This window comes from Vicugna pacos, chromosome 4 (genome assembly GCF_048564905.1).
Source record: "Vicugna pacos chromosome 4, VicPac4, whole genome shotgun sequence".
In the NCBI taxonomy this organism is placed as follows: domain Eukaryota; kingdom Metazoa; phylum Chordata; class Mammalia; order Artiodactyla; family Camelidae; genus Vicugna; species Vicugna pacos.
Genome location: NC_132990.1, coordinates 41,247,168 through 41,274,557, shown reverse-complemented (window position 1 = coordinate 41,274,557; position 27,390 = coordinate 41,247,168). Strand labels below are relative to the sequence as shown.

The 27,390-nt window shown below is 35.7% G+C and overlaps 1 protein-coding gene across 2 annotated transcripts in view; it reads left to right on the top strand.

The window, feature by feature from the left end:
* The first annotated feature begins 2,841 nt into the window (after positions 1-2,841).
* The window catches only part of CARNMT1 (carnosine N-methyltransferase 1), a 36,847-nt gene continuing 12,298 nt past the window's right edge, over positions 2,842-27,390 (top strand). The window contains exons 1-5 of one of the 2 annotated variants that reach the window (XM_006209356.4): positions 2,842-3,337; positions 10,167-10,362; positions 11,199-11,362; positions 25,445-25,585; positions 26,503-26,681. In XM_006209356.4, the coding sequence (XP_006209418.3) occupies positions 2,847-3,337; positions 10,167-10,362; positions 11,199-11,362; positions 25,445-25,585; positions 26,503-26,681 (1,171 nt within the window). In that variant the 5' untranslated portion in view covers positions 2,842-2,846. The remainder of the gene's footprint in view (positions 3,338-10,166; positions 10,363-11,198; positions 11,363-25,444; positions 25,586-26,502; positions 26,682-27,390) is intronic. The other variant, XM_031677205.2, reaches the window with a different exon arrangement.

Sequence of the window (27,390 nt, the reverse complement as noted above, 5' to 3'; positions counted from 1 at the left end):
CCATGTTTGAGGTACGGTGCCAAGCGCTGTTGAGAAAGTTTTCCAAAACTTGGAAATAGGCAAAAGGGTTACTGCATGTCCTTTCAGCATTATCTAAGCATTTTCTACCTAACCCACCCAACCCACCCAGCCCATTAGCCAATTTCTAGAAGTGTGTATCTTTGACTTGCTATTTTCTTTTGATTAGGATATTTTAGATTTCATAAGGGTAGATGTTAACTTGTAGAAATTGATAGCCAGGGTTTCTCAACCTCAGAACTATTGGCATTTGGGGCTAGATAATTCTTTTTTGTGGAGGGCTGTCTTATGCACTGAAGGATGTTTAGGACTATCCCTGTTCTCTACCCACTAGATGCCAGTAGCACCCCAGTTCCGACAATCAAAACTGTCCCCTGGAGGGAGAAATTATCCCCACTTGAGAACAACTGCTGATAGTGATGAAAACTAAATTTTTCACTAGAGATGCAAGTTATCTATCGTGTAAAGAAGAGAACCCTGAAGGCTGTATTTTTATTGGCCTGAACATTAACCAGTTTTGTGTCTAAATTAGCCATCTTATTCAAGCCCTTTTCTTTCAGCCACCTTGACTACTTTGCTCTCTCCAGTTTTCTTTAAACCAGCCTTACCATCTTGCCAGTTCTCTCATTAACATGTTAAAAGAATCTTTGACACATTCTCACTTTATATTTGTATGAAAGTCATGCCTTTAACTTTTTGGAAAGTATATTTTGACAGTAACTTACATGCATTTCTTTATTTAATCCTTATAACAACCATATAAATCCGAGGTTTGAGAAATGAGAGTAACTACCCAGAGTTGCACACGTGTGAAGACATGTTTTCCTTTCTCCAGGATAACTGCCCAAGAGTGCAGTTGCCGGGTCGTATCGTATACACACATTCAGTTTTGTAGGAAACTGCTATACTCTTTTCCACAGTGACTGTACCATTTCACATTTCCATGAGAATTGCATGAGTGTATGAATGTATGAGCTTTAGCTGCTTAACTAACAGTTCTTCAGAATAACTAAAGAAACCCTGATGGTGTGTTTTGGTTATTAATTCTTGTAGATGAATTGACCTCTGAATGAAAACATCCCAAAACTTTTGGCCCAAAGGGATCTATTATTTGGGAAGATTTCTACAGGAGAAACTCATTGCAAAGAATGAAGAGGAAGTCTGAAGAAAAGTGTTTCTAAACCAGGTCAAAAATACACTCTAAAGAGATCTGAAAGGAAGGGAGAAAACATTTATCAAGCCGACTTACTAGGCATGCTTCACTCTTTATCTCATTTATTCATCCCAATGGTAGTGTAGGAAGGACAATGTTATATCCATTTTAGATATACAATCGAGACTTTAGGTAACTTTTTAAACAGATCACACTTACTCACTGGCAAAGTGAGAATGAGAAGTCTGTGCTTCTAGCTTCTAGCTGCCTTTAGTTCAGTGCAAGAGACCTAAGAGGCAATCAACACATTTGTTGGAGAGAATGAATGAATAAACGTACTTCATCTCTGCTATTTATGTGTCCCTGGGCAAGACAATTAATTTCTCTAATTCTGTTTCTTCATTTGTTAAAGGAAGATACCAACACTTCCTTCAGAGTTGAGGTAAGGAACAAATGAGGTGATACAAGAGGGAAAAACAATTTAAAAATGTAAAATGTTGAACAAATGTTAGTAGCATGATATATGTCACAAATTATGACATATATAGTTTATATGTGCTAATGAAAACAGTATCGGTAACAGTTAGTATTATGATAATTTATATAACTTAAAAAAACAGACTCTAAGAAAAAGGTACTGAATGAAGAACAGGCAAGAAATTGTTAAATTGTGTGTAGGAAGGGGATATGAGTGGTTAGGGATAAGATAAAGAAACTTCACATTTGTAACCCTTTGCACTTCCCTTTTGAACTTAGAACCGTGTATTATTGTATTCAAAAGATAGACTTTAAATTTTATAAAAATATTGTATAAAAATGTAACATTAACATAGAATAACCACGGTACTTTTTTTTAAAGCATTGCCTTTATTTCAATTATTAATTTAAGTTATGAAAATGAGGCCACACATTTTCAGTGGTTTTATCTTTTTAACAGAACTTGCGGTCCCTGGGCAAGTTTAACTTTCCTGAATAAAGCAATCGTCTACAATTATTTTGAAGACTAATTTGCGGGGTGGTAGACTAAATTTGAGAGGAATTAGTTATTTCCTAAGAATAACATCAAATGCAGGTAGGGCAGCCGTTTCACCCATGAGCCCAGAGAGAAATGGGGAAAAAAGTGAACGTAGGTGAAGACTGGCATTGCGAAGGGCCACCATTTGATGTTAGTACTGCGCCGCATTACGCCTGCCATGCGTTTTGGTGGTCTTCCAAAGCTGGAGTAAGTACTAGGTAAGGTTAGGGTTTTGCATTTTCCTCATCTGCTGCCATGACCAGTCTATGGCGGGATTAGGACACTGAAAAGATGACAGAGTCCCTCTCCCATTATGTAATTATAAATAGAAATTCACTCAGGAAATTATTTAAAACTTAAATTTGGGTGAATGCAAGGCTTTCTTCCTAGGCTTTCTGAAATAAAAATTCCGAATAAATTCATCAAAGCTAAACTTTTTCCTGCTTTTCCTTCCTTTGCTAGTATCTTGACCTTAGTTCTCAGACCCGTTCCACAGTCCAGCACTCGCAGGCTCTCAAGCGTGAACCACGCGGCCGCTCGCAGGTGCTAGCCCCAACCCACTAGGAATCTCCTCCTTCGCCCCACCCACCTGGCTCTTGTCCCCGCCCACTTCGCGCGTCGTCGTGACGTCAGCGCGCCGTCGCCGAAGCCCGGCAGCAAATGAGCGCAGGTGGCAGCAGGCCTTCGTCGAACTCTCGAATGCGCTTGCGCGCTCGTTCCGGGGGCTCTGAAGACCTGGCGGAGCCCGGCGCGGATGGAGGCCTGAGGGCGGCGGGGGCGGAGCGCGCCGCGAGCTGGGGGCATGTCCGCGCCGGGCGCCGTCTAGAGGAAGGCCGAGCAGCCGCCACCACGCTTTCAGTCGCGGCGAGACGCCAGCGAACCAGGCCGAGGGCCGCATCGGCGATGCAGCGACGGCGGCGCCCTCCGCCGCCCGCCTCTCAGGTGCCCGAGGGCTGCGGGGGAGGCGGCCGCTGCAGTGGTGGCGGCAGCGGGAGCGAGGAGGTGGAAGTGCAGTTCTGCGCCGGTCGTTTGGGCTCCGCCGCGGCGGTTTCGGCGGCGGCGGCGGCGGCCGCTCGCAGCACCGAGGAGGAGGAGGAGAGGCTCGAGCGCGAGCACTTCTGGAAGATCATTAATGCCTTCCGCTACTACGGGTAAGGAGCCCGTGGCGGACCCCGGCTCAGCCGGTCTGGGCGCCCTCTGCTTGCGGCGGACCCGCCGGCACGGTGTCGCCCGCCGCGCTTGCCCCCCGGCCGCCACGCCTCCGGGGCGTTGGAACCCGGCCGCCTGAGCTGACCTCCGGGCCCCCGAGTCATCTCGCACCACCTTAGCCCCTCCCGGCCCTGCACACCCGCGTGTCTGCCGCGCCGTCTGCTGCTCAGCCTCTTGTCTTCTGACCTCAGGATCAGATTAGCCCTCTTGCCCTTCCATCCCTCGTTAAAGGTTTGGCTTTGAGGCTGGTGGGGGTGACCGGAAAAGTGCTGTAAGAGTTTCAGCTAGAAGATGATGGTGGTAAAATCGTCCGGTACTGGGCATGATTTGTATGCTGTCGATGTCCTCCAAACTGAACAGATGGAGAGCCCAAGTTCACCTACACGTGGGATGCCGTAGGACGTTTTTTCCTAAACTGTTGCCAGTTCTTGTGAGAGCAGCATTAAGATTTCCACCCCCCACCCCTTGGCGCTGTGAACGCAGAGATACATTTGTGGTGAGCAAGCGAATGATGATGCTCGCTGTCTATAACTGGTGGGTGAAATTAAGGCCAGAGATGCTCCGACTGTTCTAAAATTTGCCAATTTTTAAGGAGGAAAATGGAAGAAAGCAGTGTAGGAGCCGCCTTTACGGTCTTTTATTCTGCAGATTTTTATCGAATTCTCACTGTGGGTTAAGTTGGTAGGACTTCTAAACTTCTTAACTTCCACTTTCCTTCTAGATAAATCTTAATGTAGCTTATAATTCCACAAAATTATAATTCCAAAATCTGAAAAGGACTTAAATCAACTGACCTTCCAGGTAAAGAAAGCACATTTATTCCTGTGAGAGATGAGTCCACCTACGACTATGTCCTGAGTCTGTAATTGGAGTCAGGTAGACGTGACCTCCTACTCAAATAAAAGTGTTCCCTTAGAAGGGTTCCTGCTGTGCTTTATGCAAATTTTTTTTTTTTTTAATATTGCTTGACTGACCTCCTCAAGGGCAGGAACTGAGCCTTATATGTCACCAGTGCTTGGCATGCTGTTGGAGCTCTATTTTTAACAAATAAGACAAGTAGTAGCAAAGAAGTACATTTGTTATTCCCAAGTAATCTGTCTATTTGTGACTAATGTTTAGAACTAGTTTGTTACTGTCCTGAATTTTAAAATTTACTTAATAAATGCTTAAAGTTATTTAGACTCTGTTTACGTTTGTGAGATGAATTTTTGAAGTTGAAAGATCTTGATGAAATAATTTACTAATTAAACCCAAGCATAGGAACTGTGGACTGCGTTACTTAACAGAGCTCAAAAGGGAATTAGTAGTATGGGGATTTTATTTAATATCAACAGAGAGGAAGGCAGACAACCAGAGAATTGAATTTGGTGTAAGTATTGTGCCTGGAAGAACCGTATAGGGAGGGGAAGAAGTTGACATTAGATAGCTAAGAGTGATAGGTGCAGAAAAAGCCTGGTACGTTTTGCTGTTGAGAAATCTAAAGAATACTGGGAAATGTGGGACTGTAGTGGACTCAGTTAAGTTAAAATGTGCATTTGTACCCAATTCTAGTATATTAGGACTAATTCAGGATTGGTATTTATGATTAAGTGTCAGATGGACCTTTTTGTGGGAGAGGACGGGGGATTTTGACCTGAAACTAGGACCCAAGCGTGGCAGTATGTAAAAGGGTGCTGGGTGCATGTTCTGGTGGTTGTGATAGAATTTCCTGTACTCTAATCCCTCTTCTTTACCAATGTGGGATTGAGGAAATTTTCATTTTTAAAAAAATAACTATCCTTTTTATTTGTATATACTCTCTTGATGAAAAAAATCAAATCCCTATACTGAAAACAGTGTACAATTTAAAATATGCTTTTAAAAACATCAGGTAAAGGACTAAGGGTACAGAAAGACTGTGTAGCAGAAAACACTAGACTGTTACATTCCAACATTTTATGATCTTCTAGACCTGCACTGTCCAGTACCGTAGCCAGTAATCACATATGGCTACATTTAAGCTTGAGTTAATTAAAATTTAATAAAACTTAAAATCTCCTTCCTCACTCTCCGCTAGCCACATTTCAGGTGCTCAGTAGCCACATGTGGCTAGCATCTGGTGTATTGGACCGTGCGGATGTAAGCCTTTCCACCATTGTAGTAAGTTCTTATGGGCAATCCTATTCGAAGCCTTTAGCAGATATTTCCAAATTTCAGAGAGTTTGGTTTTACTGCTCACTGTCTTTTAGTCAGTATATAGGCGATTTAGATAAGGATCATAAGGCAAGAAATGTCTTTTGATGAATATTTTCTCTTTCCAGTGGCTTCCACTTTTGTGCTTCCTACAGATCTTGCTTAGATGCCATATTCTAAGGTAAAAATGGCTGTAGGATTGTACTCAATAGCAAGAAACATTAGCCTCAAAATACTACTCTGGTTGTGAATGAAGATACCTACTCATTTTAGGAAATACTGCAGTTGAAAAGCCAAGAGTCTGGTCAGAAATGTCCTACTTTTAGAAATAGCATTTAGGTGGGATTTTAAAAGCTGAGATGCAGAACTTATTTTCACAGGTGAAGGGATAGGTATACAAAGAGGTGAGCAACTTAGCTAGGTGGTACCCAACCAAATTGTGGTAGAGTCTGGCCTGAAATCCAAAATCATTCACTAAAACTTCACCCTGCATTAGTAAGCAGTGATACTAGTAAAACAGTTTCAACTTTGGTTATTTAATAAATATTTTAAATGGATTGAGACAAACTTTCCTTCTGAAAAGGTATGCTTTTCTGTTTGAAGTTCTAGAATAGTTCAACAGGTGCAGAGGAATGAGTCTGTGACCTTAGCCTTGATCCAACATTGAACCCACCTTTATGAAAGGTGACTGAGTCAGAGTTGGGGTCACTATGAGATGAGCCTTCTAGAGAGAGCCGGAGGTAGAGATACCCTTGGGGAAATATGGCTGCTGACACTACTTTCTCTCCTCAGATGCCAGAGTATGTGACCTCTTAATGCTGACTGAGTTCAGAACCAAGGAGAGTCTGAAGGTTGTAAAACATTCCTTTAAAGCAGGTTGGCCAACTTTCCTTAAAGAGCTAGGCAATGAATATTTTAAGCTCTGAGAGCTAGGTGATTTCTGTTAAAACTGTTCAACTCTGCCCTTGTGTGAAAACAACCACAGGCAGTATGTGAACAAATGAGCATAGCTGTGTTCCAGTAGAACTCTTTACAAAAATAAATCAAGTAGCCAGGAGGTGATAATTTGCCCACCACTGTCTTAAAGCACAGTGATAATGTAAGCATTTATAGAGTAGTGCAGTTATCCCCAATCACAATAGTAAGGATTGGATTTTTCTCAATTTTAATAAGACCTCACTTATTTCGAGAGGGGTTTGTAGGTGTATGGTATGGACAGGTTGGACACCAGTAAGTAACTAAAGGTTAAGGGGGTATACCTCATCTCATCCTGCTCTGTAGTTATATCACTTTTATGTGGAATTGACAGTAAGTGTGTGTGGGCTCTCCTAACCAATACATAACTTACTCACCCCCCCTGCAGTCATGGAAATAAGTAGTCTCCAAGGAGAACCAAAAGTGGTGCCTAGGGAGCATAACTTAACATTTATTGATTGCTTTTTACATATGCTGAAATATGGAGTTTAAATAGTGAGGAAGGTGAGATTTGTACTTTGAAGAATTTATCTAGTTGGAGGTGGGAGGAGGGTAAATTGGGGACAGCATATTTAGGCAGCAAGCCTCACTTATCTTTGGGAGACACATGATAGGTTGGGGATAAAACTTGGGAGGATGGGTAATTTACAGGTAGTTTTATGAAGTAGAATCAGAAAGATTTTGAGCTTCTTCATTGAGTGGACTGCGAGAAGAGGCATTTTCGATGCCTCATCAGTTTCTGACCTGAGTGGTTTTCTGGTGGACCATTCGTCAATATCAGCCATGTAGGAAAAAGTGCAAGTTTTTTTGGATGGGATATGTGCTACATTCACTTTGAGAAATGTTGAGTTTTGAGGCGTGGTGAGAGGGAGGTTGTGGGGCATTCAGTGCCCAGCAATACTAGGAAAGAATTACAATGAGACTAACCTGTTGACAGTAAATTGTAAACTGTTACAACTCTGCTGTTTGCCAACTAAATAGTTCATTAGTGTCATACTCTACTGATAGGAATTTAAATTGATACAGTCTTTCTGAAAATCAGTTTTTATCAAGAGCCGTAAAAATACTTATCTTTTCTGACCTAGTAATTCTTTTGGGAATTTGTGGTGATTTTTTCCCTCTAAAATACAGACAGATTTTGAACACAAGAAGATCATTTACATAGACAAGTAAAAGTATCTAGGTGGCTCAGTGTTTGGAAAATAGCTAAGTAAATTTTGGTTGCATAAGATGGAATGATGAGTAGTCATTATTGTCATTTGAGAACTTTTTTCTGACCTGGGAAAATTTTTTTGATAAGGATGAAGAATTCCAAGTGTTTCTAAAACTTTAATGTGCATGTGAATCATTTGGACATCTTGTTAAAGGCAGATTACATTTCAGGTCTTACATGGGACCTGAGATTCCTCATTCCTTACCACTTCCCAGTGATCTGCTGTGGTCTGCACCACATTTTGACTCGAAAGGTGTTAGATGACTTTGTCTTAAACAACAACAATAAAGCAGAGAGAAATATGCCAAAACATAGAAGTAGTTTCCTCCAGAAGAGGAATTATTAGGAGCTTTTTTTTTAAAACCCCTGAGTGCTTTTACTTTACTGCATTGTTCATATTTTCACTGTGGGCATATAAATTAAATATACCTCCTATATTTGAGCTTTGACTATGTTGTAAGCACCAGGCTAAGTGTGTTGTGTACATTATTTTGTTATATTTTCAATGAAACCCATTAGTTAGACAGGAGTATAGTGTACTTACCTCATGGGGTTTTGTGGAGAGTTTTCAGAATAATTCAAGTTAAGTGACTTGGTTTAGTGCTTGGCATTTATTTATTCTCAGTAACTCATAGCCTCTATAATCATCATCATTGTTGTTATATATTACCTTGTGTTTGTATATGAGACAGTTGAGGCAGAGAGAAAGGAAGTAACTTGGCAAGAGTCACATAGCAAATAGACAGCATAACCTGGATTTCAATCCAGATCTGTTAGACTTCAGAGCTCACTCTTATACTGTCTCCAGGAGGGAAAAAAGCAAACATTAGTGTAGCCACGGCCAACTTGGCTTCACATTATCCCTAACCACCCTCAGAATACCACTACACACAAGCTTCTAAAAATGTGACCAGGTTTTTGCTTAAGTTTTGTCAAGAGCTTCCTCAGAACTTCTTTAAGTATGGCTGTTCAGAAATTGGTAATTTGACATAAGAAGATAAAAATGAGAGAATTATTTGGATGAATAGAGAGATTCAGGCAACCAAATGAAAAAACATTTTCATTTCCATTTAATGTTGAGTAAATGCTAAAGAACATTTAAAAGGAACATGCATTTATGTGTTTGTTTGTATATGTAAAATGTAAAGAATGATGTAGTGGACACCTACCACCCAATTTAAGAAGAACATTATCTTAACCTTTTCCCCTTAAAGGACATCACTTTCCTAAATTTTTGTTTCCTTACTTTCCTTGTAGTTTTTCTACAAATGTACAGTCCCTACAATATATTGTTTATTTTTATATAAGATGGAATTGTACATTATGTATTTTTCTGCAACTTTTTTCAACAAATATTTTGTTCCTGAGTTTTATCCATATATATTATTGTGTATAGTTATATATATTAATTTAACTGTGTTCCATTGTATGACTATATTGTACTTTCTTTGTTCAGTCACCTGGTGATGGACTTCGGGTTGTTTCCAGATTTTTTGTTTATTATTTCTAACAGTGCTGTGATGAGGATTATTTATGTGTCATGGTTCCCATCTGCGAGAGTTTCTTGAGTATGTGTCTAGGAGTATAATTGCTAAATCATACGGGGTGTGCATATGAAGCTTTACTAGCTAATGCTAAATTTTCCAAAGTGGTTGTACTGATTTATTCACCAACCATCAATCAGTATATAAATATTCTACTTCTTTCACATTTTTACCAATATTTCAAATAGTCAGGCTTTTAAATTCTGCCCATCTGTCTGACTGATGTAAAGTGACATTTCATCGTGAGTGTAATACTTAATGTTTGAAAATGATGTTCTTTTTAGGTTTTATAAATAGATAGTCTTCAGAGTGACCTTTAGAGTTATTTGGAAACTTTTGAAATGTAAAATGTGAGTATTGTCTTGTAAAAAGCTATAGAATTTCCATTTTTCCTTTGTTTACCACTTTTGTAATACATAAGATCTTTTATGATATTTTTAAAAATTCAACTTGATTGGCTCTTAATTTCAAAACACATCTTATGTATATTCTAAAGTAATTTCGGAGCAGCATTCTGCTACTTGATGGAGAAATCTAAAGCATTCAGCTGCTTAATTTTGGAAATTGAAATCATAAAAATAAACTTACTGTGCATAAATCCCCTTTATGTTTCCTTTTTTTCTCCCTTCTAATTGGTGCAGATGTTTTAAACTATTTCTTTTGTTTGGTTGCTTAGAGAGTTTGTAATAAGGTGAAAACATATAAAACTTCTTAAGTTGATATCCTTTAAGAAACTATAAGATTGTAAATGACAAGGTAATACCCAACATTATAAGGGAATAATTGTACAGGAAGAAAGCCTTAAAATAAGATTGGCCTCTGGTGAGAATTCTTTTGCCAATTTAAAAAACACCTTTTATGTTTTAGCACCAGTATGCATGAGCGAGTACACCGAACAGAAAGACAGTTTCGATCACTTCCAACTAATCAACAGAAACTGCTTCCTCAGTTTCTTCTTCACTTGGACAAGATCCGGAAATGCATTGATCATAATCAAGAAATACTACTGACCATTGTGAATGATTGCATACATATGTTTGAAAATAAAGAATATGGAGAAGATGTATGTGAAAGTTTGTTCTATTTGTTTTTATTTTAGGGTTTAACCTCTATATTTTGAGGTCTTTATCTTTCTAGATTTCATTTTTATAATTTTGCATGAGTCATTTGCTCTATATAATGTTTTTACTTATATGTTCAGTCATTTTATTAGGCTTAATAGAATAGTATGCCACAAACTATTTGTTCTCTGATTTTTTTTTTTCCCTAAAAATGCTAAGATAATTGTTGGCATTTTGACCTGTTTTTCACCTAGTGTTCTATTATGGCATATAGAGTTAGTAACTTACGTTTTTATAAACACCTTTACTAGCTATGTAAAATTAATTTTCCCTTGCTAAACATTATTTTCAGAATCTTGTATCTATTGATCTATTGTTTTAAAAAACTATTTTCACATATAAATCTTAAGGGACCGGCAGTAGTAGAAACTGAAGTCCTCTTTTTGTATCTACAGGATAGATACAGTTGGGCCACTCCAGTGTGAGCCTATCCATGCTGCCCCATCACTGACCTGGAGGGACTTTCTTCCCTCTCTTAGAGAGAAAGAGAAAATGTTCAGTCTCCATAGCAGCTCAGTTCTGGTCCTCTCCTGAGTAAAGACTGCTTAATTATATGGTGGTGTCATGATTAATGGACCATAATCTATTGAGAGTAGAAGTGAGACCACCAATCTCTTTTCATTTAGGATCTCAAGCTGCATTTGAGCCCCAGTTGAGGTGAGAGGCTAGTGATTTACCCACTAAACCATCCGTGTAGCCCCTTAGTAGCATGTTTATTTAACCATATTCAAGGTTGATTACTTTCTTGGACTCTAACCGATTTCTGTTTTTTAAACAGGGGAATGGAAAGATTATGCCGGCATCTACATTTGACATGGATAAGTTAAAGTCCACACTGAAACAGTTTGTGAGAGATTGGAGTGAAACTGGGAAAGCAGAAAGGGATGCTTGCTACCAGCCAATCATTAAAGAAATTTTAAAAAATTTTCCAAAAGAGAGATGGTAAATAGTATCTTGTTTTTAAACATTTTCTTTAAAATATGTAACCACTGAGTTTCTCTAAGAGACATTTCACAAGTCTTGACTCATTTTTATACTTGCTCGGTTCCTGTACTTTTTCATGTGTGGGTGTGTGGTAGTATATTTGTTTTTGGATGCTTTGTCTGTGGGAAGATTGCAGTTAATGTTTTGAATAATTATTGTTCTAGCACTATGGGAAATTACTCTATCTAGAAATTAAATAATGAGAAGATTAGAGTGAATCTTCATGATCAACGATGTCTATTTATAGTTTGCTTTATGGCAGAGCAAAAAGCTGCAAACTTTTAATTTTCCTCATTATGACATACTTGTAAGCAAATGAGGGATCTATAGCTCAGAGTGGAGATTCTTAACTTTGTTCTGCCACGAAAACCTTGAGCAATCTGAAGCCCATGGTTTCTTTTTCAGAATAACATTTATAAATGAATAAAATAAAATGCATAGGATTATGAAGACACCAGTTATTTTAAAATGCAGTTACCAAAATGCTTAAAAAGCAAATTTATGATATAACCTGCATTTTATCATGTATCATATTAAATAAAAATATAGCAGGAAGTGTTAATGCATTTTGAAAATAACTGAACAGTAGTATATGTTATTTTGAGAATCTGAACAGCTAATGGGAAGTGAAAATATGTATGATTCCTATTTGTGATAAAGTCACAGGTACTCCTAAAACTGCTATTGTTTGTTGCCTACATTCGTAATTCGTGAAAAAAATATCAGTTAAAGTTTAATGAGATTAAAATGTAATTTTTTCCCACCCCCTTCATAGATACAGTGAAGTCTGTCCATTGACCTCTTGGGTCCATGGATCCCAGATTAAGAACCTGACTTGGAGGGCATGTATATTTAAAGAGAACCACTGGATAGAATTCAGTCTGTCATTTAAAGGATGTTTGTAGAGAGGCTCTTTTTCCTTATCTCCTTCTTCTCTTCATTGATTGACATCTTTAAGTTTGGGTGTATCCATCCAGAAATTTCAGTACATTTGTATGTATCCCTTCTCTCCCTTACCTTTTAGAAATTTTTTTATTTTGTAATAACTTCAAAATTAGAGATAAATTGTATGAATTGTACAGAGAACTCCCATATATTCTTTACCTAAATTCACCAGTTCTTAGCATTTTACATTTGCTTTTTTATTTTCTTTTCCTACTTCCCTCCCTTCTTCCTTACCCTATTTATATGTTTGTCTACTGCTGTACATATACACAATTATTATTTAAACCATTTGAGAGATAAATTTGTATATATCATGTTCTTTTGCTGCCTGATATGTGAGTTTTTTCTTAAGAACAACGATATTCTTACATAAACACAATGCAGTTACCAGACTGAGGAAATTTAACCTTGAATAGTGTTTTCTAATCTATAGTCTATTCAGGTTTCATAAAGTATCCTGATAATGTCCTTTATAGCAGTTATTTTTCTGTATAGTCTATAAATCTAATCCAGGATATTGTATTATGTTTAATTCTAATGTCTTAGTCTTTAATGTGGAACAGTTCCTTGGCCTTTTTTTGATTTTCATGACATTAACATTTTTGAAGAATACAAGTAAGTTATTTTATAGAATATTCCTCAGTTTGACGTTGTCTGATGTTCCTTCATGATTAGATCTAGATTATATGTCCTCTCTCAAAATAATACATAGATGTTGTATTCTTTTCAGGGTATCACGTTCAGAGACATGCACTGTCTATCAGCCCATCATTGATTTTAATCATTGGTTTTCCCACTGTTTAGTTACTGTTTTTCTTCTTGCAACTAAGAAGCAATTTCTGGGGAGACACTGAGACCATGCAGTTAAGCTCCTTCTCAAACCTTCTCCCTCCTAGAATTGTCATCCATTGCATCTTGCGTGAACTAACCTGTGCTGCGATGGTTGTGGAATGGTGATTTTCTAACTCTACAATTATCAGTCAGTATTCTACTGTATCTATTAATACAGGAGTAACTTACAGTTCCTATTTTGTTCAACAGGTTATAATCCATTACTTTTTTTTTTTTTAATTTTTTTGTTCAAATTTCCTCAGATTTGGCCAGCAGGAGTCCCTTCAGTTGGCTCCTGTGTCCTTTTGGTATGTCATTTTTTCTGAGCACGTCCTTACTTTCTGGCATAGTAAGATATTTCAGTCCCATCTTGTATCTTTCCTACTTCAGTCCTGGAATTGGGTATTTTTCCAAGGACCTGGATCCTTTTAATGTGGGGTGGTTTGAAGAAACCAAGATCTGGCACTAGGCATGTTCATTATTCATAAGATGACATTGCTTATGGGCCTTTCAGTGGACAGCACACATACACACCCTGAACACAAGAAATCATGAGTTCATACTGATACCTCCAGTTCTTTTCTGGCCCCATTGAGTTCCTCTCTCAGCTTCCCCCATTCTCTATATCTGTCTGTCTTTTTCCACAGTGAGAACCCTGGCTTCTGACAACGTCAGTATATTTACTCATTTACTTGATCCTACAATACAAACAAAATTGTTTCAGAATTGCTACTTCCTTACTGTTAGGGAAAACAAAACTACCCAAAGGAGTTCAGGATTTGTTAGCAATTATTTTCCTTCCTAAACTAAGTGTTTTTAATAATAATATTCTTCACAGTTTACTAAATTAGCTCCCCTTCAGCCCCCTCACCCTCAGTGTGGTTATATTTTTTATGTGAAATTCAGTATATTTAGGTTTATTCTGTTTGCCTTCCAGTTTTAGGGTTGTGTGTTCCTGCCCCCACCCCCCACCCTCGATGTCTCATTCTGGTTGATTTTTTTTTTTTTTTTTGATTTGTGGACTAGACAAAAGTATACAAAAAAGATGATATACAGAAAAAATATCATTCCTTTCCCTGTTTCTTCTAGATATGGTTTTCTTTGTGTTTATCCTGTTTGAGATTGGCTTTGCTTTTTGGGGTTTGAAAAGAGATATTTCACCAAATCAGAAATTTTTTGCTTTTATCTCTTCACATATTTCTCCTACCTTTTTCTCTATTTCTTTCTCTTCTGGGACTCCAGTTATGTGTATTTTAAACTGTTTGCTATTGTCTCTCAGGTTTCAGGTGGCTCTTTTTCCCTACTACCCCTCCCCCTTAACTCTTTCTGTATTTTAGTTTGGGTAATTTCTGTTGACTGTACTTGAACTTTGCTGATTCTTTATTATGCCAGTCTGTTGGTAAGCCCATTGAAAGACTTTTTCAAAAATCTCTTTTGTTGTTTATTGAGCTTTTAATATGAAATGGATGCTGATCCACCGTGTTTGAATACTTAATCTGTTTGCCCTGTAGATTGTCTTTAGCTGAATAAGTATCTTGCAAATCACCCACTGTATCTCTGCTTGTGGCCCAGTTTTTTGGCTTGCTGTGCTGTAATCACCTTCTGAACACACAGTTGAAGAGATAATAGATTAATTGTATACTTTTGATTTTTTTTATCACTTAAAGTTTTCATAATTTTTGTTCTGTTGATGAAGTTATGACCCTTTACTGATTTTCAATTTTATAAATACTTCTTCAATCAGATATATAATGTTCTGGGTATCAGACCCAGATACATACAGCTTAGTATGTGAGTAACCTTGGGTGCACAGTTGACTTTATCATTATTTCAGCCATATTATCAGACTTAAAAAAAAAAAAAAGACCGCTGCTTATTTCTGCATGTCCAGATACCTAATGCACAAGATTCAGAAGTAGTATAGGTTATTGGATAATGATTCATTGCCTTTGTGTGTGTATGTGTGTGCTTTGCAGATATAATTTAGGAAGAAGTTTTTTAGTGACATGTTTTTCCAGAAAGAAATTTGTTCTTAGGCTTCAAGCCTAGGCAAATTTCAAATACTACTTTCAAAAAGCTACTGGAAGTGCTTGACATACACAGTACTCATTTGATAAGGTTTTGATTTACATTTTTAGTGTGTGTAAGCTTGTTAATGCATTTTTGCATTCTTTATTATATCTGGATTAAAGATGATTTGTCATAGATAAGATTGTGTGATCTTTGACTTTTTCTTTTTTTGCATGTATTAATCCAGTTTTAGATACATGATTTGCAAATATTTTTTCCCATTTCTTGATAGTGTCTTTTGATGTACAAAATTTTATAATTTGGTGAAGTCCAGTTTATTTTTTTCTTTTGTTGCCTGTGTTTTTCATGCTGTATCCATTAAATCATTGACAAAAACAGTGTTGTGGAGATTTTCTCCAATATTTTCTTCTTACAGTTTTATAGTTTTAGTTCTGAAGTTTAGGTCTTTGATCCATTTTGAGTTAAATTTTGTATATGGTATAAGGTAAGGGTTTGATTTCATTCTTTTACATGTGGATATACAGGTTTCCCAGCACCATTTGTTAAAAACACTGTCTTTTTCCCCATTGAATTGTCTTGGCACAGTCCTTGAAAATCAATTGACCATATATGTGAGAGTTTATTTCTGGACTCTTATTCTTTTCCATTGGTCTATATGTCTGCCCTTATGCCAGTACCATACTATTTTAATTTCTGTAGCTTTGCAAGTCTTGAAGTCAAGAAGTGTGACTTGTACAGTTTATTCTTTTTCAAGATAGTTTTGGCTGTTCGGGGTTCCTTGCAATTCCATATGTGTTTCAAAATCAGATTTTCCATTTTTGTGCCAGAGGCTGTTGGAATATTGTTGGGAATAGTGTTAAATATGTAGATTGTTTGGTGGTATTGACCTTAATAATGTTAAATCTTCCTATTTAAGAATACAGGATGTCTTTCCATTTATTGACATATTCTTTAATATCTTTCAGCCTTGTTTTGTAGTTTTCAGTGTACAAGTTTTCAGTGTAACACCTCCTTGGTTAGATCTACTCCCAAGTTTTAAATTATTGTAAATACTATTGTAAATGGACTTGTTTTCTTAATTTCCTTTTGTGATTGTTCATTGCTAATGTATAGAAACACACTAATTTTTTGATATGTTGATCTTATACACTGCAACTTTGCTTAATTTGTTTTACTGGCTCCAGTAGCTTTCTTGTGGATTCTTTGAGATTTTTTACATATAGGATCATCTCACCTGTGAATAAAGATAGTTTTTACCTCTTCCTTTCCCATTTAAATAGTTCTGAAAGTACATAGCAGTGTATAGCAGTGGTGAGGGGGGGGGGCATCCTAAGCTTTCTGGCCTTAGAGGGAAAGCATTCAGTCTTTGACCACTGAGTTAGCTCTGAGTTCTTCATAAGTATCCTTTATGATATTGAGGAATTTTCCCTCTATTTCTACTGTTCTGAGTGTTTTTATCATGAAAGGATATTACATTTTGTCAAACACTTTTTCTGTGTCAAATGAAATGTTTGTTTTTTCCCTTTGTCCTATAAATTTTCCTTTGTTCTTGAAGTCTACCTTTGTTTACTTTAATAAATGCTACAAGTTATTTTGTTAATTTTTATCAAATATTCTGCAACTATTTGAATTATAATCTAATCTCATATTTCTTTAGTTGTCATGCTTTTTATAAATAAATGTTCTGAGTTTTATGAACTTTTATAAACATTACTGCTTCCGAAAATATATTCCTAAAGTTTCTAGGTGGTGCACTGTCTCCATGTATATACTATTTAGTGCTCTGCCCTATAAAATAATAGACAATAGTTTAATTGCTTTTGTAAACATGAAGTCCAAGTATTTCTCAAAATTCAAAGTATCTTAGTTTCTGAAAAGTAGATTGTGAGATAAAACTCTTCACAGTTAGAATGTACTAAAGTTTGGGTATTTTTGGAACGCTGAATGCCAAATGCTTATGTCAACATAACTTCTAACACTTTAAACATGATTTTGTTCATACTCAGTGATCTTTGAATCATGTATATTACCATGGTATCCAGTCAGCATAACAATGATAGCCATACTAAAAGGGCCTGTCATTGTTAAAGGGACTTAGTGAACTAGCACTGAACATTGTTTTACTGTTAACTGTTGTTGTTATTGTTGTTGTAACTGTTGACAGACTGTAGACTGGTGAGAAAAGAATGAATTAATCCTAATGGTTCTAACAGGTTATTTTAAAATAAAAGAATAATTAAAATTTTTTTGAGTAGGTAAAACATTTTACAGAGTTCAAAATTTTAAAGGTTTCAAATGATATAAAGTATCCTATCCAAGCTACCCATTTCCCTTCCCTGAAAGTGATCAATGATATAAAAGCAGACAGGGATATATGAACTTTCAATGAAGTGTACCAAAATATCAAACTTTTTTTTGTCATTTTGGTACCCAGTGGAAAAATTGCATATTTCTTCCTATGCCATTTGTTTTTCTCATTTAATTTAGTTAAACAATTTGGTTTCTTTATAGTAGATAAGATGAGCTATCAAAAAACCTTAAAAAAATACATCTGATAAAACACAACACAGTCCCTATCCATACTAAAGTTGTAACTTTGCCACAAAAAATAAACCCCAAGTCCTGGAAAAGGGATGTAATTATAGCCCTGCAGAATCCAGGTTGACTCTAGGTAAATCCTGGTCTCAGATAAATTTTTAGGATTCTGTATGTGCCACAGCAAATACATGAAAATTTTGTTTTTACATTCAGGCTGAATTTTACTCATATTTATGTCAGCTAGCCTTTTGATTGTGTTCTTTTCTAATTGAGCTGTCTACAAAAGACAGTAGTATACTTAATTATACATAGAATTAACTATACTTGTGATTATTAAAATACTCTTTCCTATGAAAGCACATTTGTATTATCATTTTGTCCAATTTGTTCCTGTTTAAATGCCCAAGTTTGCAAGCACAAGTAGCTTTGAAACCACAGATTGACGTCTGTATTGGGGTCTGTTTGTAAATTAAGGAAATTTTTTGTTTTATTTGTGCTGAATACCAGACACTTCAGTAGTTAGTAGCTTAAGAATTTAGTGGTATAAAATGTATAGTTTCTAAGGAAAGAGATTCTTGGGTTTGAGTCCTATTTGGAAGTAAGAAATTGCAACCATGTAGAATCGTATTCTGTTATAAATCCTGAAAACTACTGGACTGTATTTTTAGATCAATTTCACTAACCCATTTTATTTTAGAAGAATTTGAAGTGATACTTTGTTTGTGGGTGGGGAATCTATTATGTCTTTGCCTTTTAATATGTGTCTAACATTGCAAGAAGACAATGGTATAGTATAGACTATTGAATATATTTTTCTTTTATACAGTCGGGCATTAGGAGAAAAAAACATACTGAGCTTTAAAGAAGCATTTTTCCACTTAGATTAAAATAAAGAATGTGAGTTATAATTCATGAAAGGATTCTTTTAGGCAAAAGAAACCATTTTAAAAGAGCAAATGGAGGAACTGTGGACTGCCAAATAATGCAAAAATAGAGAATGAAAATAATTTCTCCCTCATCCAGAAAACCCTCTTAGACCAAAGACAAATATATAGCTCAGATTTCTTTCAGATCAAGATCTCAAGCTCCTACATTTCAGGATTTCCAGTGCTTACAAATCTAGAGTAACAACTCAGTGGAAAAAACAGTTCAAGACTATAACCTAGTAGAAAAATAGTGTAAGTAACTTACAGGAAAAGAAATGCAAGATGCTTAATCTCATAAGAAAATGTAAATGTAAAAACCACATTAAGATGCCATTTTCAGTTATTGTTTAATAGTTATATAACTATTTAAGATTTTAAAATTCTATAGCTGTTACTGAAGGTGTGAGGAAACATGTTGCTGATGGAAGAATAAACTAGTAAGATTTTATGTAGGGTAACTTGGAAGTATTTAACAAAATTCAAATACGTAATTTTGATCTTTGTAATACAGTTTTGGGGAAGCTTTCTACAGATACACTCCTACATGTGGAATATTGTTTATGCCAAGGGTAATAGTTTTAATGTTATAGTAACAAAAGATTGGACATAATCTAAGTGTCCTTAATTAGATTTTGATATGCTATTATACAGTCATACAGTAGACTATTTAGTCAGTCATAAAAGAGATTAAGAAAGCTCTGTGTGCTGATAGGGAAAGAGATACAAGAGGTTCAAGACGTATTATATCAAGGATTGGTAAACTTTTTCTTAAAGGGCCAGCTGATAAGTATTTTAGGCTTTGCAGGCACTGTTGTTTCTGGAGGCTGATTACTCAGCTCTCTTGTCATGGAAATGCAGCCATAAACAATAATGTGGCTGTGTTCCAATAAAACATTATTTACAAAAACAGGTAAGGGCTGATGGGTCATAGTTATTGACCCCTATGTTAAGTGAAAGAAGCCAAGTGATGAGCCAGGTGTATAAATTATAACAGAAGCATGAATGAAGTACTGAAAGCACTGAGAAGTGAGTTAAAGCTTTGCTTGGGATATTTGGGAAAAGAAAGACTTCACAGACAAGGTGATCATTTCAATTAGTTTCTGTAGATGTATAGGTGCTCTAAAGATTAAGGTGAGAAAGTTTTCTAGAATTGGTGAGAAGTTATCTGGCTGGTATATGGAGTTCTTTGGAGTAGATGAAGAGGTAAGTTGGGACCATATTCTTGAACGGGCTAGGCACTAATCCTGATTTCTAACCCACTTTCTAGTTTGAATAAGTATTTCAACCTTCAGCTCTATTAAACCTTGACATTTTGCCATATTTACTTCAGACTTTTTTTTGTACTTTTTAAAAAAAGCACAACAAATAAAGTTGAAACTGCCCTGCAAACCGTACAGAACACATTCTTCTCTTTCCAGAGATAACTAATATAAATTGGTTACTCTAATCTTACCTTTCTACATTAGCTACACGTGTATATACGTGTACGTAAACAATACAGTATGTTTTGTTTGTTTTAAAAGATCATATAATGGTTTGTGGTGTCATTTCACAATTGTTTTTGCTCGGAATTAAGTTTTCACAATTCCTCTGTATGAACCAGCACTATTCAATTAGAATACAGTGTATGGTACCTATGTTGTTTTAAATTTTCTAATAGTCACATAAAAAGTGTAAATGGAAACAGGTGAAATTAATAATTTACTTTACTAATACAGTATGTCTAAAATGTATTAACATATAATCAGCATACAGGATTATTAATGAGATAATTTATATTCCTTTTTTATACTGTCTTTGAAATCTGGTATTTATTTTACACTTGGAACACTTCTGAGTTAGAACTAACCGCATTTTAAGTGTTGAGTAGCCACAAGTGGGTAGTGGTTTTTGCCATGTTGGACAGTGAATTGCTGTGATTCAAATAGAGCCCAAAGCTTTTGGTGCTTGAAAGCTGTACAGGGTCCTGCCACCAGAGGTCAGCTGTCATTGTGGTGACACACCAAGAGAAAGTATTTTGTGTGTCTGAATTTGCTAATTGCAGCTGCTATGCAGAAATCATTCTGTGTACAATAAAGGAAACCTCTCTCAAGGTTGACAACATTTACTGCTGGTAAAATAGTTGGGGCACAAAGGTTGGTGCAGATGTGATCCTCAGCCTCTTCAGACACGCTCCCTGTTCTGTCCTTACAGATACACTCTTCATTCTTGCTTGTCTGGAAAACTTGAAGCTTTCCCCAATATTTTCAGTGGTGTTACGTTTGTAGTAAATACACTGTTTCTCTATAGCTGGGTCTTAAGAACTAGATAAACTTGTTTGCTTGCTTGCTTTTGCTAAGAATCTCAAGCAGGTAACATTTGATTACTGAGGCGCATATTAATTATATGGCTATATTCCTGGTTTTCTAAGTTTAAAGTCAGCTCACTGTAAAGGTCTAAACTTAGACTTGTGTCTCTCTTTTTCTCCACAGAGTAGAAGTGCCCTAGACTTTGTAAGAATCCATAGTAGAAAATGCCTTTTGGAGTGCCTTAGTTTCTTATACGTTGTAATTAGAGGGGCATTCTGATATGCTGTTAATATCCCTTATATAAAGAGCCAGTGGGGGAAGAAATTCTAGCCAAGAACAAAGATTTGGGGGAAAATTCTCCCATTCATTGCTTGATTCTTGATCATTATTTTCAGTTCTAGAGTTTGTTTTAATGTGTCTCCTCTATATGCCCACTGAATTTTTTTTTTCATAAAACAGATAATTGGTAGCTCTATAGTTATCTCTACTAACTCTTAAGGTCAGGCTTGATGCATTCTGCATTCCATGACTTCATGACAATTTAACAGTGGCTTTTTATGGAGATTTTCTGCCGCAAGGTGGAGGTAGAGAGTTCTATAGGTCTGATTAGTATTTGTTAATAGCTGTCATAAAGTTAGCTTTAAGTTAACAAAATAAATGTTACTACTGTTATTAACACAACTTTCCCTTAATGTAGGCATAGTTTCTAATTTCTGCATAGTAATCTTTTACTTGGATTTATCAGCTGTTCAGAAATTAGTAGTGATTATTTTTATGAAGATTTAAATACTCTATGAATTTACTTTCAGATCCTTTTACTTCTGTTGCGTTACCTTGTTTTTTTTTTTTTTTTTTTAATTTAACCTGAGAACAACCACTTGGGAGAAGTGCATTTTTTTTTTTTTACTGGGCCAATGGGAACTGAGAAAAGAGGTATTGTCGAGAGTAAGTGTTTTGGGGGGTCTTGTAGGGAGTAGAAGATGAGAGACAGGCCTGGGTGAGGTGCAGTAGTGCCAGGTCCTCTATACAAGGGCCAGCATAGAGTTCTACAGCTAGGAGTTTTTCAAATTCTACTGTTAAAATATATATATATTCATGTTAGATAACAAATATAAGTAGGCCTGAGCAAAGTGAAAGGATGTACCCATTCTCTTTATTGAAAGTTAAAGTGTTTGCACACACGTAATAAAAAGTATAATCTGGAATAAAAAGGAATATTCTATTTTATTTTAGTGAAAACTCTTATAAGGTACCTTGGCATTAGTTTGCCCATATCAAGTGTTTATTAAATTTTTTTAATTGAATATAGTTGATGTGTAATATATAAATGACAGAAGTACAAGTATAGTGAATCACAATTTTTGAAGGTTATTTTCCATTTTTAGTGATTATAAAATATTTGCTGTATTCCTGTGATGCACAGTATGTCCTTGTAGCTTATTTTCTACGTAGTACTTTGTACCTCTCAACCTCCTACCCTTATATTACCCCTCCTCCTTACCTCTGCTCACTGATAACCACTAATTTGTTCTGTATATCTAAGAGTCTACTTCTTTTTTTTTTATATTCACTTGTTTGTTGTATTTTTTAGATTCCACATATAAATGATACAATACGGTATTTGTCTTTCTCTGTCTGACTTATTTCTCCTAGCATAGTGCCCTCCAAGTCCATCCATGTTGCTGCAAGTGGCAAAAGTTCATTCTTTTTTTATGGCTGAGTAGTAATTCCACTGTGTATAAGTATCATATCTTTTTTGTCCATTCATCTGTTTTTAGACACTTACATTGCTTCCAGATGTTGGCAGTTGTAAATAATGATGCTATGAACATTGGGGGTACGCATATCTTTTCAAATTAGTATTTTTGTTTTCCTGATATATACCCAGGAGTGGAATTGCTGGATCATATCAATTCTAGTTTTAGTTTTTTGAGGAACCTCTATAGTGTTTTCCATGGTGGCTGTACCAATTTACATTCCCACCAACAGTGTACAAAGATTCCCTTTTCCCCATATCCTCACCAACATTTGTTATTTGTGATCTTTTTGATGATAGCCATTCTGACAGGTGTGAGGGGATATATTATTGTGGTTTTGATTTGCATTCCCTGACAATTAGCTATGTTGAGCATCTTTTCATGTGCCTATTGTCCATCTGTATGTCTTCTTTGGAAACATGTCTATTTATGTCTTATACCTATTTTTGAAATCAGGTTGTTTATTTTTTGATATTGAGTTATATAAGCTGTTTGTATATTTTGGATATTAACCCCTTATCAGCCATATCAATTGCAAATATTCTCTCTCATTCAGTAGATTGTTTTTTCATTTTGTTGATGGTTTACTTTCCTTTGCAAGAGCTTTTAAGTTTAACTAAGTTCCATTTGTTTATTTTTGCTTTTGTTTCCTTTGCCTTAGGAGACAAATCCAAAAAAAAAATATTGCTACAGTTTATGTCAAAAAATATTATACGTATGTTTTCATCTAGGAGTGTTATAGTTTGTGGTCTTCCATTTAGGTCTTTAATACTTTTTGAGTTTATTTTTGCATATGCTTTTAGAAAGTTTTCTAATTTCATTCTTTTACATGTAGTTGTCCAGTTTTCCCATCACCACTTATTGAAGAGACTGTCTTCTCTATCGTCTATTCTTGCCTCCTTTGTCATAGAGTAATTAACCATAAGTGTGTGGGTTTATTTCTGGACTCTATTCTGGTCCATTGATCTGTGTCTGTTTTTGTGCTAGTACCATATTGTTTTGATTACTATAATTTTGTAGTAGAGTCTGAAGTCAGGGAGCATGATTCCTCCAGCTCTGTTTTTCTTTCTCAGGATTGTTTTGGCTATTTGAGGTCTTCCGTGTTTCCATACAAATTTTAAAATAACTTGTTCTAGTTCTGTGAAAAATGCCATTAGTATTTTGATTGGGATTTCATTGAATCTGTAGATTGCCTTGGGTAATTTCAACAACACTAATTTTTCTGGTTGGGGGAGGATATAGCTTAGGGGTAGAGTGTGTGCTTAAATAATAAATAAATAAACCTAACCCCCTCCCCAATAATAATAATATTTAAAAAAAAACACTAATTCTTCTAACCCAAGGACACAGTTTATCTTTCTATCTGTTTGTGTCATTTTCAGCTTCCTTCCTCAGTGTCTTATAGTTTTCCAAGTACAGGTCTTTTACCTCCTTAGGTAGGTTTATTCCTAGGTATTTTATTCTTTTCGATGCAAGCTTATATCAAGTATTAAAGAATGTCTTAGTAATCATAATAATCTTGTTTGTCAGAAATCGTTTTTAACAAATTTCAGTTTATGCTTATTGTATATGTAAAATTCAGCAGTGAAACAAACTAAATAGACTTCACTGAAGTTTTTATACAGATACATGTTCCATATATATATAAGTATTTAAGATTGAAGGACCTGGGGTAGATTTCCTTTGCTACTTTATTTGTAGACTGAATTTTCAAAAGCCCCATAGTTCTGTTTGTTTCTTTTCATTTCAAAGTGGGAAATGCTCGAGGTTATTATATGGGCTACTAGTAAAAAGTCCTGTTGCTGTTTGGGGCACGCCAAACTTAAGGACCATGTAGTTTAAAGACTTGTCCATAGGAGTAGATTTGGAAATTGGATTTAATTCCTGAGCTAAATTTCAAGAATACGGACAACAGTGAAATTCATTTTTAATTGATATGATGACACTGACTATACACATTTTCTTTGGTTTTCCATAAAAATACCATTTTAGTTTCCTTAGGAATTTATTGATTTGCTAGTAGTCCTGAGGAAGGTCCTTCCTTTGCTAATAGGGCTTTCAGTGGCTTGAAAGTGGAATGGTAGATGTTTCAGCAAAGGAAATTTGTGATGGTAGGGTGATGGTAATAAGTGGAGAACAGTTGTGAACCTCTGGTTTGGTGTGATATGTCTGCCATCATATATGCTCAGTTAGAAGGCAGTTCCCCATTTTCCCCACAAGAATATTCTAGCTCCAAATTCTTTTGCCAACTCAAATACGTAAGATTTTAGAGATAGATCTGATATATTAAAATCTGCATGTACTTAATTTGGTTACATAAACCATTGTATTAGATATAGAATTTAGAAATAAAGTTAATGTTTTGTTTTACTGTCTCATGATAAAATAATTTTGTTCAATCTCTTTGTATGTATTAGAATCCCTTTGGGATAATTTATCTTCCTGAGACAGGTGATAGCTGCTAGAAGTATGAGTGTCTTCATAAGTCTTGAATATGAGACTCCTTTTTCTTCTGAAAAATAATGTGATAACTGAACATTTGATAATTCTTTATATCCTTAATCCGTATGGATATTTAGAAGTATTTCTCAAATTTAAGAAGTCAGTTTTGAGTGAGCTTATTCTTGTTAAAAGTCTTAAGTTTTTAGTTGTTAATATGGATTTTGTCTATTTTTTTTCTCTTTTATTTGAGGAGTCAGACATAATTGCCTTATTTCATTTCAGGGATTCTTCTAAAGTAAATATTCTGGTACCTGGTGCTGGACTAGGAAGACTGGCCTGGGAAATAGCTATGCTAGGTTATGCTTGTCAAGGAAATGAATGGAGTTTTTTTATGCTCTTTTCTTCCAACTTTGTACTCAACAGGTATTTGACTTACTTTTTGCTAGAAATAGTAATTTCTCAGAATCAGATTGACTTACCTATTTTTGAACAATTCTGAATTTGAAGATAACTACATACTGTTTAATTATGATGTATATCATAAGTGTATCTTTTATAAAAATTAAATTGCTTATACAGTTACTACTTTAATCAGTTGCCTAGCCAACAGAACATTGAATAGGATGGCTAAGCGACGTTTCAGAAAATGACTGGGGTACTCTATGAAACTGAAGTGATTTCTGTGCAGAATTTAGGGCTAAGTGTTTTCTCATTGTTCCTTAAACTTCTTTACCCCTTTGTTTCTTTAGCGGAATAAGATTTTAATGTAACAGTCATAACTTTTTGCTTAATCATATTCTCATAAAATGGTCAATTATGCTCACAAAACTGAGTTGGAAAGACCTCTCAGAACTTTTGTGGCCTCTTCTAGAAAGTAGGGTAAATGAGTTTTTAAAGCCAGAAGAGGTGAGTTAGAGAAAAAATAAATAGCTGCCTTGTTTAAATAATAAGTTGTCTCGACGGCAGTATAAGTTAGGGGATGATGAGAAGGAAAAAAATAAAAGGAGTGTGTTGCACAGATTAATTAAAATAGTTGGGTGGCAAACAAAACCCATACTATTTTTTTTCAAATTTTTTTAACTTGAGCTTGAATTTTGGCAATATAATTTAAAAAATTTGAATGAACATTTAAATCTCTGAATTTAATTTTGTCTTTTAATCCATGATTGGTTCTCATCTACATGTGGAGTTTCAGGTAATTGGGTGAAGTGTAGTGGTAACACTTTTTAAGTATTAATTATAAGTAAATCTTCAGTCAAACAGATTATATGTTAGTGTTTAAAGTAGATTTTCTTGGTAGAATATTTAGTTAACATTTATTTTATGCTCATATTTTGCAGATGCTCTGAAATTAATAAATATAAGCTTTATCCCTGGATCCATCAGTTTAGCAATAACCGAAGGTCAGCCGATCAGATTCGACCCATCTTTTTCCCTGATGTTGACCCCCACAGTCTTCCTCCTGGTTCTAACTTTTCTATGACAGCCGGAGATTTTCAGGAAATATATTCAGAATGCAGTAAGTCCAAAGCATTTTACAGGTCATATCCTTTATTCTAAATTTAGTGAGCCAGTTTTATAGTAAGTCAAAATGGTCATTTTTTTGATATATATATTTTTATTGAAGTATAGTCAATTTACAATGTTGTGTCAACTTCTGGTGTACAGCACGGTGCTTCAGTCATACATGGTCATTCATTTTGACAGAATATCAGGTATCCTTCAGTGACAATTCAGAATATTTTGAAGGTTACGTATAAGGCACTGACAAGAAATATAAAGAAGTATGAGATCCCACAATTAAGAAATTTAGAATCTGTTGGGTCCATTAATATTAAAAGACATATAAACAAAGTTTAAATGAGTAATGAATGCAGTAAAAGTTGGTTAGGTTAGTGTGAGAAACGAGCTCTTCTTGGAGAGGCTGCAGCTTGAAGGACAGGGAGGACTGGCATCCAGGCAGGCAGAGGTACAGAGCTGTGAATGGGTAAGGTAATCGGGCATGGTAGAACAGCCTGACTGGAAGGGATAGGGATATCTGAGGATTTAGTGGTAGATATGGCTAAAGAAGCGGCTTGGTTCCAGATTGTGGAGGGCCTTATAATTAGGCTATGAAGTTTGGACTTCAACCTGGCAAAATGTTGAAGAAGTTTTAGAGCTAAGCATTAGAGAAAGGGAGACGGTAATGAGGAAAGAGAAAGGGAGATGGTAATGAGGAAAGAGAAAAG